This window comes from Musca autumnalis, unplaced genomic scaffold (genome assembly GCF_047663935.1).
Source record: "Musca autumnalis isolate F117 unplaced genomic scaffold, ASM4766393v1 scaffold_3, whole genome shotgun sequence".
NCBI classification, from domain to species: domain Eukaryota; kingdom Metazoa; phylum Arthropoda; class Insecta; order Diptera; family Muscidae; genus Musca; species Musca autumnalis.
Window position 1 is genome coordinate 176,752,041 of NW_027411866.1, and position 17,367 is coordinate 176,769,407.

The 17,367-nt window shown below is 33.9% G+C and overlaps 1 protein-coding gene across 1 annotated transcript; it reads left to right on the top strand.

Annotated features, from left to right (window-relative positions):
• The first annotated feature begins 10,913 nt into the window (after positions 1 to 10,913).
• LOC141396692 (C-type lectin 37Db-like) lies at positions 10,914 to 11,687 on the top strand. Its single transcript, XM_073972324.1, has 3 exons — positions 10,914 to 11,034; positions 11,100 to 11,173; positions 11,242 to 11,687. Exons 1-3 carry the CDS (start codon positions 10,932 to 10,934, stop codon positions 11,611 to 11,613), a joined length of 549 nt encoding a protein of 182 aa, XP_073828425.1. The 5' UTR covers positions 10,914 to 10,931; the 3' UTR covers positions 11,614 to 11,687.
• The last annotated feature ends 5,680 nt before the right edge of the window (positions 11,688 to 17,367 follow it).

A 17,367-nucleotide genomic window follows, 5' to 3' on the forward strand; every position in this document is an offset into this window, starting at 1 on the left:
CGCGTATAAATTCAATCAAAAGCACTGCATCTTAAGCCGTGATTTGGATCGGAATTGGAGTGCATCCTAGCTGTGTGATGTGGAAGCAAAATGGAGTGCAACCTAGCTGCGCGCTCTCTTGTAAAATTCATAAGTGAATTCATAGGAAAAGATGTACTCCAACAGCAAATGTACCGTACACTTGTAGTGATTCAACTGCATCTGAGGATGCAAACTTTTTGCTGGGTAGAAAATATTGGTTGTACCGATGATATTTTTGAAAATTCTATATTAATTCTTATCTATTTTATAATATGTTGATAATAAAGGAGGCAAATTATAACCAATGCAATTATTTTTTTCTTTTAATTTTTTATGAATACCCATCAAAAAAATTTGGGAGTTGTGCAATTGGAGTTATGATTCTACGACATCTTTCGATGTAGTCTAGAGTTGTGTAGTTCATTCGGAATAGTTCCAAGGAACTATTCCGAATGAGGAACTATTGGAACTATATCCACCTCTTTCTTTTATATAGTTCCTTTAGTTCACATAGTTCCTTTTGTTCACCTCATTCCTTTAATGTATCACCTCACCTACGTCGATCTTTTTTCGTTGCGTTAATTTTTCTTATTTTACATTGGCAAATAAATATAAATGACATACACCTAACATCGCTGCAATTCATTTATTATTATGTCAATTCCAACAAACAAGGAAAACAAAAGGTACGATATATTTCGCCCTCGGAACTATTTTTAAACGAAGGACACAGAAAGAACGGTGAAAGAGAAAGATTAATGGAACTATATCGCTCTCGGAACTATTTGGAACGAAGGAAACAGAAAGAACGATGAAAGAGAGAGATTCATTAAACTATATCGCTCTCGGAACTATATTAAGGAACTAGTTCCTTTTGGGAAAAGGAACTGGAAAGATCGATCCGCTCCGGGAACTAGATTGCCCAACTCTAATGTAGTCCAACAGAGTAATGAAAAATGCACTCCGTTCGATACATTTTATAAGCAGTTGCTATAGAGATCCCTTCAGAAAAAAACAGTTGGTTGATCCCTACAAATTTCTTCAAACGATAAACAAGAGTGTATACATATCGAAGAATTTGTTATAAAATAATTTTTGCGGTTATTCACGAGACGGATATTTTTAATGGAGTGGAGTTGGAGTCCATGTCGAAAGCTGAACTAGTGATGGGAAGGCAACATAAAAAACTTTAGGATGATGAAAGAAAATCAGATGCGCTTGGATTAAATCGGGAACGGAGGAAGTGAGCTTAAATGTGATTGAATTTAATGGAAACTTTTTTTAATTTGTGTTTATATAACAAAGTTCTTTGTGTTCTTGTTTTACACAAATAATAAGTCCCTTTTTTTTGTTTTGGGATATTTCGCAATGGTTAAAAATGCAATCCGAAGAATGCATATAAATTTAATCCAAAGCACTGCATCTTAAGTCGTGATTTGCATCCTAGCTGTGTGGTGTGGAAGCAAAATGGAGTGCATCCTAGCTGCGCGCTCTCTTGTAAAATTCATAAGTGAATTCATAGGAAAAGATGTACTCCAACAGCAAATGTACCGTACACTTGTAGTGATTCAACTGCATCTGCGGATGCAAACTTGTTGCTGGGTAGTTTGTAAGAACAATAATGTTTAATATCACTGTGCAACACGAAAATTATTAACCATATTTTGACACCGCAGCGTAATAGAAGACCAAATATAGGCCTCCAAAGGTTTGAGGCTTTGATGTAAAAAGGGTCATACAGTCAGGACTATATCTTCCAAACCTTTAGGAAATTAAAATTTATCTCAGAGGCAAAGTTGTAGCTCAAACAAAATGTTTACGAAACTTTGTATAGAAACATTGCCCTTAACAGGTTGCAGTTAATTCAAAATCGCAACCAAGGAGGAACATTTCATGTAATGGTATCAGAAACGAAATTTATGAATTCAAGGATCTATTCAAGAATAATTCTATGTCAATTGGATCGGTAAATCGGTTAAATACGTAAAAATGTATAAAAGAAAAAAAATGTTATATCACCATATCGTGATATAACATTATGTTAAATTCAAAAGCTATTCACTGAAGAATGATAGCAAAAAAATGTCTTATCTTGTTGTATTTATGTCTTTGGTTGTATTTATGTCTTTGCAAACAAGCAACTACAAAAATGTATCTCAGATCTCAGTAAACATCTTTCTAGAACATACGAACTATGTATAGACGATTCTTAATGGTCAAAATAGCAAACCAAATGGGATTTTTATCCTGTTTTCTCTGGTTCTGGTCCACAGATACTAAACCGTTCAATATTCAAGAAAACAACCAACTACAATAATAGTTGTGTCTTTTTACTTTTTCAGTAATAATTATTCAGTAATTTGTTTTCAGAGAGTAAGAGAGATTATACTCTTTGATACGAAAATAGAGAAAAAAGTAAAAAGACAGCATTTAGTAAACTTTAGCAAGGTAACAGTCGATTACCAAAACAAAAACTTTAGCGCCAATATATGAAAGAAAAACTAAGTCCGAAGCAATAAAAAAGTTCTTAAATTTTAAGAAAAATAAATAAAAAATAATTAATATATTAATAAAATAATCAATAAATATAGCTGAATCGTAATATTTATATTACTTTTCCACAAAAATCAGATAAACAGCAGCTGACCATTAGCAGATGATTAAAAAACAGCTGATCGAACTTCCTAAATGTTGCTGGGAAAAATTCTTTCAGCAACTTTTAGCAATTTCTCAGCAAACAACTGTCAAAATTGTTCTCTCACTTCGCTCTCTTTTACTGAACTTTTGTGTAAAAAGACAGCATTTAGTAGCATTTCGTAATAATTATTATAAATTATCACATAAAAAGACACACCTAATGTAGCAAAGGCATCAATAAACAACTTTCTGGAACATGCGAAATGCATATGAACGGTTCTTTATAGTAAAAATAGCAAAAATCTCTGGTCCAAAGATACCAAACCGCCCACAAATTAGGGATACAGTCAACTACAAAAATGTACCTTAGATTTCAATAAACAAGTTTCTAGAACATATGAAGATTCTAGGAATGATTCTCAGGGCTGAAATTCACGATCAATTAAATTATTTTTAACATCCCCCCTGCTCAGTTTTGGAAATAACAAACTGTTAGAAACTCAAGGAAATTTGAAAGGTTTGTTATTTACGGACCTGAACAGGAAAGAATGATCTAAAATAATCGAATTTTGAGCTTGAAGAATCGTTCCTTGAATATTCATATGTTCTAGAACCTTGTTTATTGAAATCTTATGTACATTTTTGTAGTTGACTGTATCCTTCATTTGTGGGCGGTTGGACCAGAGTCGGAGAAAAAAGTATAAAAATTGAATATTTTCAAAAGATTTTTCGCATGTTCCAGAAAGTTGTTTATTGTAGTTGGTTGTTTTCTTGATTATTGAACGGTTTAGTATCTGTGGACCAGAACCATAGAAAACAGGATAAAAATCCCATTTGCTTTGCTATTTTGACCATTAAGAATCGTCTATACATAGTTCGTATTGTTACGGAATTAGGTTTAACTAATCTCTGTGTAGACGTTGTTTTATTCCCCAGTACGATTTGTACCAAATAAAACAGGGTTCGTTTTAGATTACGTTTCTGCAATGCTTTATTTACTGTATTACACTTATTCGGAACCGACTTTAATTACTAAGCACACAGCTTGTCTCTAGGTAGCACGCAGCTCTTCTTTAACCTATCTGTTCAGTTCAACACTTAAAACACAACTCACTCAATGTTGCCGTTCCAACCTGTATTTATTCCCCAAAATCAACCAGACTCACATACATGGGGAAGATCAATACAAGTGGACAAACACACTAATGACGTAATTACAACAACAAACAAATGCAAGAAATAAATAAGTAGCAAACTAAACGATAATTACATGATTATGGCAAAACAAAACAAAAGCACATTAATGAAAGGTAAAGTAAGAACAAGAATGAAGAAGAGAATTCTACATGGTAGTTGTTGTGGCTTAAATAAAGTAACTGCGTAATAAAACTTTACGTTACAATTCAAATTTTTAAATTAACGGAAATTAAACTAAATTAACTTAAACCTATCAGTTACATTCGTAATAGTATGTTCTAGAAAGATGTTTATTGAGATCTGAGATACATTTTTGTAGTTGCTTGTTTGCTTCAATTTGATCGGTTTGATAGCTGTAAACCAAAACCCGAAAAAATATTAAGAGCAATTTTACCTTGGCGATTTTGACCTTGCAGATGAAGTTTGATGGATTATATGCGTTAACAATTTTTGTTCTTTTAGACAAGACCTACAACTTTTAAAAATTTTAATTTCCTAACGGTTTGGAAGATATAGTCCTGACTATATGACCCTTTTTACATCAAAGCCTCAAAGCTTTGGAGGCCTATAACCTCGAAAGTTAATGAGATAGGGAAAAACGGTGAGACACGTCTTCCCGTTTTTGATGTTGTATCACACTGTGGTGTCGGAATATGGTTAATAAAACATGACTCAAAAAATTACACACAGTGTATTTTATTTATAGAGTAGCTATGAAGTAAGGTGGAATCTTTGTATGTAATTATATCTGAATTGGCCATTGAATTTACCATATGGCTTCGATTGCAAAGTAATGAAATAAATAAAAAAAAATAAAAATCTGCCCGATTCATACAATTACACACGGAAGACCAATTTACGGAAGATAAGAGCATAAAAAGCTTTTGAAAATTCGTTTTTTTTTATAATTTAAAACAGTTTTTACCAAATTTGCCTTATGTCTTGAAGACATACAATTCTGTATCATTGATAAATACAATGTGGGATGATATGTATCCTCAGGAAATGATATGGGTGGAATTCTAAAGATTTCAAAGTATTGCGGAATGTTTACAAAAACTAAATCAAGAATTTTATTATAAGGATTTAATATATTATTTATTTGATACAGGTTCATGTCGCTAAGTTTATTGACAATATCAAAAGAGTTGGTTTGTTCCAGTACTGCAAGAATCTACTAATTTTTACTATTTTTTTTTAACATAAAGGGACAGAGCAAATGTTGGCTAATATTCATGTTTGATGTTAGAGGATTCATAGATTTTGATGAATGCCTCTTTATAGTGGGCAAATTAAAATCACCAAGGACTAATATGTGATCATTTAGGCATAGTTTCTGGACAACAGAAGATATTGCCATTAAATGGCGATAATAAATATTAATTTCAGACGAAGGCGGTATACAGGAACAGGACAAAAATAATTTAAAATCCCTTAAATCTATACACACGCTTACAATTTCAATATCAACAACATCATTCATTTCGATTGTACTGGAGGAAAGAGTTGAGTCAATGTCAATAAGAATACTGCCACCTTTTTTAACCTATCTTTTCGGAATGTTTGATATTTAGGGCATAAGATTTCACTATTCAATGTTGAGGGTTTCAACCAAGTTTCTAAGAATGCGATTATATTATATTCAAAACTGAAGCTGTCGGCATAAACACAAGTTAATTTTGAATTTATTCCACGGACATTCTGATAACAAATTGACAATCCAATATCTACACCATTTTCACATGTAATTCGAAGAATTTCAGTTGTAATTTGATTATTTCATTTGAAATTCGAATTATTTCACTTGTAGTTTGAGAATTCCAATTGAATTTCGAATTATTTCATTTGTAATTTGAGAATTTCAAATGGAATTCTCAAATTACAAATGAAATAATTCGAATTCCAAATGAAATTCTCAAATTACAAATGAAATAATTCGAAATTCAATTGGAATTCTCAAATTACAAGCGAAATGTTTCGAATTACAACTGAAATTAATCGAATTACATGTGAAAATGGTGTAGTTTTTTGAAACATTATATATATATATATATATATATATATATATATATATATATATATATATATATATAAGGACTGATTTTGACAATTCGGAATGGTCTCATGACAGAAAACTTAAAGAAACACACATTTCTATGTAGCTTTGCGTTTTTGACAGTTTTTGGCAAACATTTTATATGCACCAACTGTCAGGGTAAATTGTACTACTCTGTTTTGTCAATTTTTGGAAGTTGTAAAGACAGTTTTTCATAATCAAACCGATTTTCATTTATTTTTAAGCGTCTTTTCAGAAAATTAACAGCGAAAACATTGTTAAAAAGAGAGAGTTTAGTTTAGAGCTTGTAAAGATTAGTAGGGGGTTTCGGTTAGATTCCGATTGAAAAGATGAAGATGACAACGCTGGAAATGGTTTCCACAGTTTTGAGGAAAAAATTACAAATCTAGAGCCCGGAGGTAATGCCATTGGAAATGAGGTTGTGGCATATACATACATATGTATACTTTTAAACCGTATTCGTAAGTAAAAACATCTTCGAAAGATCAACTTCCGATTTATGTCGTATAAGTAGTACTAGATATACATTAATATTGTCTAGGTCCTGTCATGTTAAAAAAATGATATCCCCGCTGAAAAGGAGTATGAATTTTATAAGTTTAGGTCCCGCAAAGCTGGAACGCAATTTTAGGTGTTGCCGTCAGGGTTTCTTGGAGTTTTTAGGTCATTGTCTTAGGATGTATGGACTTGCCCCCAAAAAATTGTACCTTGGTAAAGGGGCCGCAATGACAATCTGCTTGAAAAAAAAAAATGGAAACCATTCGAGAGAAGCTCCTAAACTTCATGGTAGAAGTAGATTGATATGGTCCATATTCAAACCCGATCTATATTCGGAAGGAGTAATACGATTTGCAAAGTTTGGACCAAATCGATTGCGCCCTTAGGTAGTTATTGTTCACAATATTTTACAGAAAAATGTCTAACTTTTGTGGGGGAGGTACACGAAGGAGTGGACCGATATGGGTCAACTTTGAACTTAAACTAAGTTTGAGCAAGGTATTACGAAGTTCAAAATTTGGTTCGGTTGATCCGTTCGAGAGTTATCGTGCACACCAGACAGACAGACGGACAGGGCTAAATCGAATGCAAATTGTCTAAAAAAACTTTGTCCAAACACTCTTGGTGTGTAAAACTAAAGGCTGAGGGTATCCAAAAAAGAAATAGAAGGTACTAAAGATTTTTTCATCGATTTATGGACAAATGTTCTGTATAGGGCGACATATTAATTTGTGATATTGATACAATTACCGCAGTTGTCCGTGTTACCAGAGCCATTGCATCTAATGCAGAGATGAACACGAAGAGTGCGCCCCTCTAATTAAAATTAGGATTCGTATTCACCTATGATTTTATTCCGAACTTTCGAATTCGGGAGATCACTTTAAACAGAGAAGTCAGAAAGAAAAACAAACGAAGATGGTTACTTTTATCAAATATCGAAGTAATCGGATCCCTTTGTTTGAAATAGGTTAATTGATTAAAACGCAAATTTAAATGAGATCTATTAAACAAAAATGCACTACAATTTTCCATCGCAATAATAAATTACACTGTGAACCGAAATTTTGGGGGGTGGAAAATTCCTATTGGAGATGAAAGCCCTTGGTGAGTATATACAGAACCCCTAAGGACAGATTCGCCGTGAGTCGAACTTTCGCGATATGGCGTGATGAAATTTTTGCTAGAGACCCTGTAAGCCATCAGGAATTAGCGTTATATCTTTGTTCACTGTTGCTTTAGCTTATTTTTGAGATGACATGTCTTCAGTTAAATCGAATGAGGATTATTTTCGTAGAACACTTCGACCTTCTAACTCGCTTCCTTCAATGTCCTTTTCGTCCTTTATTTTAAGAGCCGCTATAAAAGTACCACAAGATGACGTTTTTCAGCTACGAAATGTTCTGCAAAAATGTCGGCCAGAAAATTTTAGGTACGGCTCTCATTGACAACAAATCGATTTTGTCGAGTTTTCGTGGTCGTTTTGTGCCTTTACCTAGTTCTTGTTCAGAACTAGAATATATTTTGTTTTTTGTATATTCGTTACAGAACATACAAAAACACAAAACACAGTTTTTTCTGAGCACACAGGGGTAAATGCACAAAACGACCACGAAAACTCGACAAAATCGATTTGTTGTCAATGGGAGCCGTACCTAAAATTTTCTGGCCGACATTTTTGCAGAACATTTCGAAGCTGAAAAACGTCATCTTGTGGTACTTTTATAGCGGCTCTTAAAATAAAGGACGAAAAGGACATTGAAGGAAGCGAGTTAGAAGGTCGAAGTGTTCTACGAAAATAATCCTCATTCGATTTAACTGAAGACATGTCATCTCAAAAATAAGCTAAAGCAACAGTGAACAAAGATATAACGCTAATTCCTGATGGTTTACAGGGTCTTTAGCAAAAACTTCATCACGCCATATCGCGAAAGTTCGACTCACGGCGAATCTATCCTTCGGGGTTCTGTATATACTCACCAAGGGCTTTCATCTCCAATAGGAATTTTCCACCCCCCAGACTTTGAGCTCCATTTTGTTGCACAGTGTTATCAAACGATAAAAACAAAACCATAGATTATGAAACGAATAGGGGCATTACGATACTACTTTGTTTCAACTGTGCGTCGCAAAATGTGTTATTTTCTTAAAAAATATATCTTAGTCCTGATTTACTGTTGCCCAATTGTCAGTTTATGGGACAGAGATTCGAGCAAAATAGAAACACTTTGCCTCTCAGTACCCTCTTTCTTCGACAAACTGACAGTTATCGAAAGTACAATTGTCAAATGTGCATCTGCGTTTGCAATTGAACTCGACAAGGAGATAGCAATAATAGTATACTAGGTTTGAGCCAAAGCCATCGACTTCAGTGTCTAACATACTGCGAGACGAAGTTCGCCGGGTCCCCTAGTATATATATATATATATATATATATATATATATATATATATATATATATATATATCTAAATACCTAAATTAACCTAAATGTGCTAAGAACAGATCCCTTGTTTTTTAAAATTAATAGCTGACAGACCTAATCAACACAGTCTACGCAGAATACATTTATAGCACTGTCACAAGTACTACTAAAAACTTTCGTGCGGGAGATGTATAAAGGAGTTGTCCTAAATCGGGGCTCATATCTCAGGAAGTATTGTTTCCCCTAGCAAAATGGAATATATATGATTTTTAGGGAGATTTGAAAAGTCCAAGAAAGCCCTTAAACTACACATAAACGAAATTTGTGAACATTTGTGAGGGTGGTAACAGAAGGTGTTGTTCGATATAGGCCTTTTCTCAAAGTGTATATAACCATCTAGTTAGCCTTAAGGCTGACGGTATAAAAAAGGTAAAATTAATTGATTGTAGCTGCTTCTGAAATACAATACCTATTTTATTATAGCCGTGTGGCATTTTTTAATTTCCTGATGAAATTGGTTTTTGCATTTTCTGCAGCATATTTCATTAACAAGTAAAAGAGTTTTAAGTTCGACTAGGCCGAACCATGATACATACATATATGCAAAGTCAACATGGAATAATTAGTTTCCATTTGATGGAGAATTTTTTTACCCTAAATGTCAAAATTCAGAAAACTGGATGGGGAACGTTAACCGGTATATATAGCCCATTTTCCAACTTGAACTAAGTTCAGACCAAAGACAAGTGTGTACAAAATTTCAGCGCTCTAGCTCAATTCGTTACGGGAGGATAGCGTAATTATAACAGACGGACGGACGGGCATGGCTACCTCCAATTAAGACTTTTACGCTGATGAATTACAAATGAAATGATAAACCTCTAACTTATGGCGGAGGTGTGTTTATACCCTGCATGAAATTGTTGGACAAGTGTTCTAAATATAAAACTGTAAATATGAAGAACGTCTTATTTTGTCATACTTTTAACTATGGGACGGACCCTGTGATAAATAACTATATAATTTATATAGACCAAAATATTACTAGAAATAAGAAGTCTTTAAACTCCTCTATACATGATGTTTCAAGGTTTATTGATTGCATTGAACCGTAGGACATTTTTTAAACTTCCCTAAACAAAAACAAAAGGATTTTTAACTCCAGCTTTAACGGCTAAACCTAAATAACGACGGGACGTACACAAATATTTCACCAACCTACCAAAACAACGCTCTCTGAGCGTCCGTATTACCCAAATACGTTGAGTGCCAAATCACATTTAAAACACAAAATCTGCGACCGAAACTTATTTAAATGTTTTCATTCGTAAAACAAATAAATTTCCTTTGCAATGAATTGTAATTCATGTTTTGTTGGGCTTTTGTTTTTAAAATACAAAACACACACACCTACAAACAATAACGTTCTGTCAAAGTTAAACTTCTTCAACTTACAAAAAGTATACGCTCGACGTATTTCGTTAGTTCTCATAAGAATACATATGTTCTACTTTTTTCACCACACACGCCCTGGGTATACGTCCGTATCATGGTACAATAATACAGGTAGCATTATCATGCCAGCTGATGGTAACATAATGTGTCAACTGCATTGAATTGATGTCAAATTTTGACATCTTATGTTGCCAACAATTGCCGATGCGGCAATAAGAAGGTAGCAGCAACTGCCGTTTTTGGTAACATAAGATGTCAAAATTTGACATAAATTCAATGCAATTGACACATTATGTTACTATCAGCTGGGCTTCAGCTGGGCTGATAATGCTACCTTCTTATTGTATCATGGTATATAGGTATGGGCCTAAAATCAACATGACATGTTGTGTGTTCCACAAAGTTAATGCGAACTAAATACAAAAACCTCAATCATTCACAATAAGAAAATGTTAAAAATAAATACCACAAATTAATATATTCAAATTAATATATTCAAAGCAAATTTCATCTCAACACAAAATCCCCCTTATTCTTCTCATCTTACCCACCTGACGAGGTTTGATTGATTGAAAGATTCAGTTGTGCCGTAGTAATCGACGAGATAAGATACAAACAATAATGAGCTGCAATAGAACTTTAATGTTTTGCCTCTTGGGTTTCATGGCCTGCCATTTTGGAACTGGATCACGGACACCAAATATAACAGCTACCGTATTAGAGGGTAAGACACCGCTAATTGCTCGGCTCAATCAAAAAATAAGTATGATTTTCTTTTTATTGTGTCAGATTATCCCGATAACTTGGAAGTATCGCCATTTACCAGAGTGGGCAAGAAACTATATCACATTGGCGAAAGCAAGGTATGTATCCTTGACATTAGAATGTTTACAGTGAAATTAGTAATTTTTATTCGCTACTTTTTACAAAGGTGAACTGGTTCAAAGCAAATGTGATTTGCCGAGGTATGGGCGGCGACTTGGCTTCTTTTGACAATGAACAAGAATTCAATGAACTTTCAGAGCACCTAAAAACAAATTATCCCACGGATAGATGGTTTTGGATATCAGGATCTGATTTGCATTCTGAAGGACAATTTTCTTATTACAGAACTGGTGAACCAATGAAATATGCTGCCTGGTCATCGGCGCAACCAGACAATGGCAGTGGCAAAGGTGAAAATTGTGTTCACTTGTGGTACAAAAATTCCAAATACGAAATGAATGATTGGATGTGTACCCAAGACGCATTCTATATCTGTGAATCCGACAAGCCTACTACAATTTTGGTTAGTGTGTTTTAGAAAAAACGATTCATGGCCTGTTTTCTAAGACTATTCGAATTCAAAGTAATTTTATGCAAATGATGAAAGAATTACACACTTAAACAAAAAATAAAGAGATTTTCTAAACATAACTTTTGATATATTTTATTGTGCGCATTTGAGATATTAGATATCATTAGAATGCCTGGGGAAATTCTTTTTTTGGGCAACTATTTCAGATTATCTCAATTTTTTTAATAGTAGCGCACGCTTAACGCACAAATAACATGCGTCATAAACTAAATGGTCATAGTTGGTACAATTTACAACAGCTTTGAAGTGTTATAATGCGGTTCGGCATTTGATGGTGAACTAGAGCAATGGGCTGGTCCATATTTACATTAGGCAATTTTCCTTGCGGCAATTGTCAGTTTGTTGGAGAGAGAGAGGTGAGGCATATGGTAACCCTTTGCCTCTCAACACCCTCTCTCACCCACAAACTGACAATTGCCGCAAGGAAAATTGCCTAATGTAAATATGGACTTGAATTGAAATACAATTTCATACAATTCATAATTTCAACTGCTGAATGGGATTTAACTGCCAAATGAGAATGAGAAGCAATGATGAAATTAAACTTTATTTAACATTCATGGCTCTAGTTAAAAAAGAGATAAATATGCTTAATCTAAGCTTTCAAAGCGATAAAATGGGCCCGGGAACAGCTTATAATAAATTGCACTCGAATTTTGAAAATGTCACGATAAAGCGGGCTACACACAGTTTTGCTCAAATAATCGGTTGCTTGATAGTGTGGCCGCTCATTTTTGCCAGTCATCTTCTTCTTTATTTGCAAATCCGTTATCCGGATATAAGCGATCATACAATATTATTATAAATGTGTTATGCTATTTTATATTATACAGGCATAAACAGCTCTCTATTTTTTGCCGCCGAAATCATGCTTATTTCATCATGGCAGCCTGTCCAATCTTGTATGTTTTTCAGCCAGTTCAATTCTCTCCTGCCTCTTCCTCTTTTTCCTTCTACATCGCCCTTAATGATGGTTTGCAGGAATTTATACTTTTCATTTCTCATCAGATGTCCCAAATATGCAATTTTCCGAGCTTTGGCATGTCGCAGCAATTGTCTATCTAAACCCATTCTGCGTAAAACGTCCTGGTTTGTTACATGATCAGTCCATGGTATCTTTAAAATCCTTCGGTAGACCGAAGGATTCAAGTTTTTTTCTCATCTGCAATTTTGATGGTCCATGTCTCAACTGCGTAAAGTAGTACGGACCAGATATAGCATTTCACGAATCTGACTTTTGTTGAGAGGCTTATATCGTGATTTGTTAAGACTGTTTTGTATTTGAAAAATGCATCTCTGGCCATCTCTATACGACGTTTGATTTCCTTGGAAGAGTCCCATTTTTCATTTAACAATACTCCAAGGTATGTGAAATTAGTGACTCGCTCAATATTTTTATTATTAATTTTTAGTGTGGTGTGATAATGGTCATTTTTCTTACTCACAACCATGTATTTTGTTTTTTTAATGTTTCATCTGCATATCGTATATTATTTATTGTTCGTCCATGTAAATGTATCCCTATTCTTTCATTTTCCACGGCTTCATTAAATATTTTTTGGGAATAGATGTTGAAAAGCATAGGAGACAATATGCACCCTTGTCTTACTCCTTTTGATATAATAATTTCGTCCGTAGTTTCGCCATTTATCTCAATCCGTGCAGTTTGGCTCCAGTATAAGTTTTTAATGCATCTTATTTCCTTCTCCCCAACTCCAATATATTTCAATATATCTATTGCCAGTCATCACGTAACCACAAAATATTTTACCACTGAAAGGTAGGATTTACTTTTGAAAAAATTTAATACTTGGATGAGTCAACAATTATTAATGTTAAAAAGACCCGTGCCGAATATCTTAAACGCTTGTTAATACAAATGCAAATTTCCCCAATAGTTGCTGCAATTCATTGGGTAAACCCAATTTTAGTTCTATAAGAACCTTTTTAGAAACAGTTGACAACACAAAAACCTCCATGGGTGTAAACTGAAAAGACATATTTGGAGATAATTTAAACACATTTTGGTGTAATATTTTTTATATATAAAGATGCAGCAGCGTCAACTCCATTTCAAGAAATTACAAATAATGCATGCGTAGAAAGAGTTCTTTCTATTACATATTTATTTATTTTTGATTTTTACATATATAACAAAGCCTATAGCATGGTGACTGAAATACACTATACATAACACGGTGAATTTAACTACGCCAACTAAAGGACATAATGATGTAACAATTATGAACTCTATTAAAAGTATTAGAATAAGTACTTTATGAATGTAAAACAAATTTAATTGAATTTCAGTGTACAAATTTGAATGAAGTATTATTTAGTACAAACTTTTTGTTGACGTTTTCAAATTTTTAAGTCACGTATGTAAAATAAAATGCATGAAGTGAATTTCAATAGTAAAATAAAACTACTTTTGATTTTTTTGTAATTATTTGTTAAAAATGTTTGGGGATTTTTTTGGGGAAATTCAATAAAATCTGGTGAAACATTTTGGAGAAGTTGGGGAAAAGAGGCTAAAAATACTGCCAACGCTATATATAAGTTATAAACTTTGTGAAAGTTAGTACAAAATATTAATACATATTTATAAGTAGTAAAATGGGTTAAGAATTCTTGAATTATAAAATCATTTGCATGAACGAATGTTAGTATCATTGTGCCATTATGATGTTTATTTGGGACAAAATGATTTCATAGCTTTATTATAGGCTATATTAATTTTACCTGTTCCAACAAAAAACTACAGTCGGAGCTCTAAAAATAGTAGTGTATCGCAGTCGAATATTAACATAATTAATTAACTCATAATTATGTAAATTAAATGCATGAATGTGTAATATTCATACATTTCTATAACGGCATTTCTATTATATATTTTTTATACCCTCAGCATATATGCTAACGAGTGTATATACACTTTCATACGGGCAAAATGTGCCTCATCGAAATAACGGTTTCAGACCCCAAGTATGTTTGGACGAAATCTGTTTTAGACAGTTTGGAGTCGATTTAGCAATGTCCGTCCGTCTGTCTGTCCGTCTGTCTGGCTGGTGCGCACGATAACTCTCGAACGGATGAGCCGATTTGGTCCAAAATTTGGCTTTCGTAATATTTTGTCCAAACTTAGTTTAAGTTCGAAGATGGGTTATATCGATCCACTCCTTCCGGTACCTCCCCCACAAAATTTCGAAAATGTTCGGAAGGGAGTAACCGATTTTGTCAATACTTTGCAATTTGTAAAATGTCTACCAGACTTAAATAAGGTTCAAATATGGACCTTATCGGTCCACCCTTTAGGGTACCTCCCACACAACATTTCGTATAAGTTCAGTTTAGGGCCTGCTCTCGAATCGCTTTGATTTTTGTTGTAACAACTTGTATTCTATGCCCCACATACGACAGTACAAGTTTCATATGGGGCAAGTCCATACTTCCTGAGAAAATAACCTGAAAGTTGCAAAAAATCTTGCTTGGATCCCAATATAACTCTCGAACGAATCTGTCGAGTCGGTCCAAAATTTGGCCCTCGTAATATTTTGTCCAAACTAAGTTTAGGTTCGAAGCCATATCAGTCCACCCCCAAACAAAATTTCAAAAATGTTCGAAAATTGTGCGCACGATAACTTCTGATAGGACTGACCTATTTGGTCCATACTTTACACATCCTAATATATCTACCCGATATAGATCAAGTTCGAATATGGATTATATTTGTCCACTCCTTTGGGTACCTCCCACACAAAATTTTGGATAAATTCACTTTCAGAACTGCAACTTGCATTCGCTGCCTTAATTGCGACAGTGAAATTTTTTCCATACTACTTGAGAAAACAGCCCGAAAGTTGTAAAAAACTCCTATGGTACTAAATGTAGTGGCTGCAGAGTTCGATCCGAATACTGGGTTCGTCCACACTTTGGATATCGTAATATTTCATCGAATATTAGAAAAAATTCGAATAATAGAAAAAGTTCGAAAATATTTGCTAAAATGGTACGAGTGATATCTCATAGACGTAGCAACCGATTTGGTCCAAACTTTGGATCTCTAAATATTGTCGAAACTTATTTTATCTTCAAATTTGGTCCCTATCTGTTCAATCCTTGGGATATCACCCACACAAATGTTCAAAATTTTTGTGTGTTTAAAATTTTTTAGTTTTAATCCTATCCATATTTTTGTTGGCCCTTACGACCAACATTTTGAGAACCCACTAAATACATAAGTGTTTTTGCGAAAAAAAAGTACCTCAATCCAAACAGGCTGAGGGTATATCTCTGTCGGCAAAACCGACTGATACATTTTTACATGTTTTTACGAACGTTCCCAACGCCACTCACACCCACCCCTTCCGACCGAGAGGGCGACCGTCCCCATACATAGGGACAGCGTAAACACCATGATCCGAATCATAGCGGGTTATTTGTTAGCGTTTAAAGACCAGATACAGAAAATTAATTCATCAGCTAGTTAACTACATATTGTATATTGTACTAGTGGACCCGGCGAACTTCGTCTCGCAGTCATTTAAGGTACATTGAAGTTGATTATTTGCCTTGCTATTCATTTATGTCATGGCTATTGCGAGACGAATTTGAAATAGAATAACACATCGAACTATTCTTCGGAGACCGTATAAAGTATATATTCTTTATCAGCATAAAATTCTTAGTTGATATAAACACGTTCGTCTGTCTGCTGATCTAGATACAGCTCGCAATATTTAAGATAGAGCTTTATAATTTGGTACTGAAGTTTACATTTCTCCTAGGATGTTTGGTATTGAATCGTTCCATGTTTTGATATAGCCCCCAAAGAACGGTACTTCCCGATTTTTAGGTGTTTTGCAGGTTTACATATATTTCCTCACTAAAATGGCTGGCATTTTGTCTAAGTCTTCTTTGGAGCTATTAATTCATACCGAGAATTGTAGGTATATGTAGTTTACGTTTTAATATATCCCTCATAGAAAATGTACATAATTTTTGTTGAGTTTTTGAAACTCTTGGCAAACACAACTTTAATACCCTTCAACATAAGATGTGGGGTATATTAAATTTTTCATTCCATTCATTCATTCATTGCAACACCACTTTTTTCCATTAACTATATATGTACATGTGTACATATAGTATTGATCAGCATATAATTCTAATTCGATTTAACTATGTCCGTCCGTCCGTCTTCTGAAATCAAGATAGAACTCACAATGAATTAAACTTTATGTAGTCATTTGTAGTAATCTTGAGACATAACGGAAACGGTGTTTTAAGTTTTTTAACCAAATTTTCTAACTGTATTGGCTTTAATCTCACATTTAAAGTTCCCAGTGGTAAGCAAACTCCATGGACATTTTTTGGCATAAGTCCCCATTTCAGTATAGCCCAAACATAACAAACATCCTGATCTAATTTGCCATTTAATGTGGCTAGTGGTTAAAAAACTCCTCCGCAAAAATTATATACATAGGTCCATATTTTCATCCAGACCGAAATTGCTGTAATTTGGTATAGCGGGTTATCAGATTGGAAGGTACAACGAAGTGAAGTTTTTAAAATATGTTTCCATTGTAGTCTTTGTAATTTGGTATTTCGGATTCCCAATGGACAGAGGACCTGGACACAGAAAAAGATCAATATAGGTTCTAGTTTGGTATATACCCCATATTTAGGAACTTCCAGTTT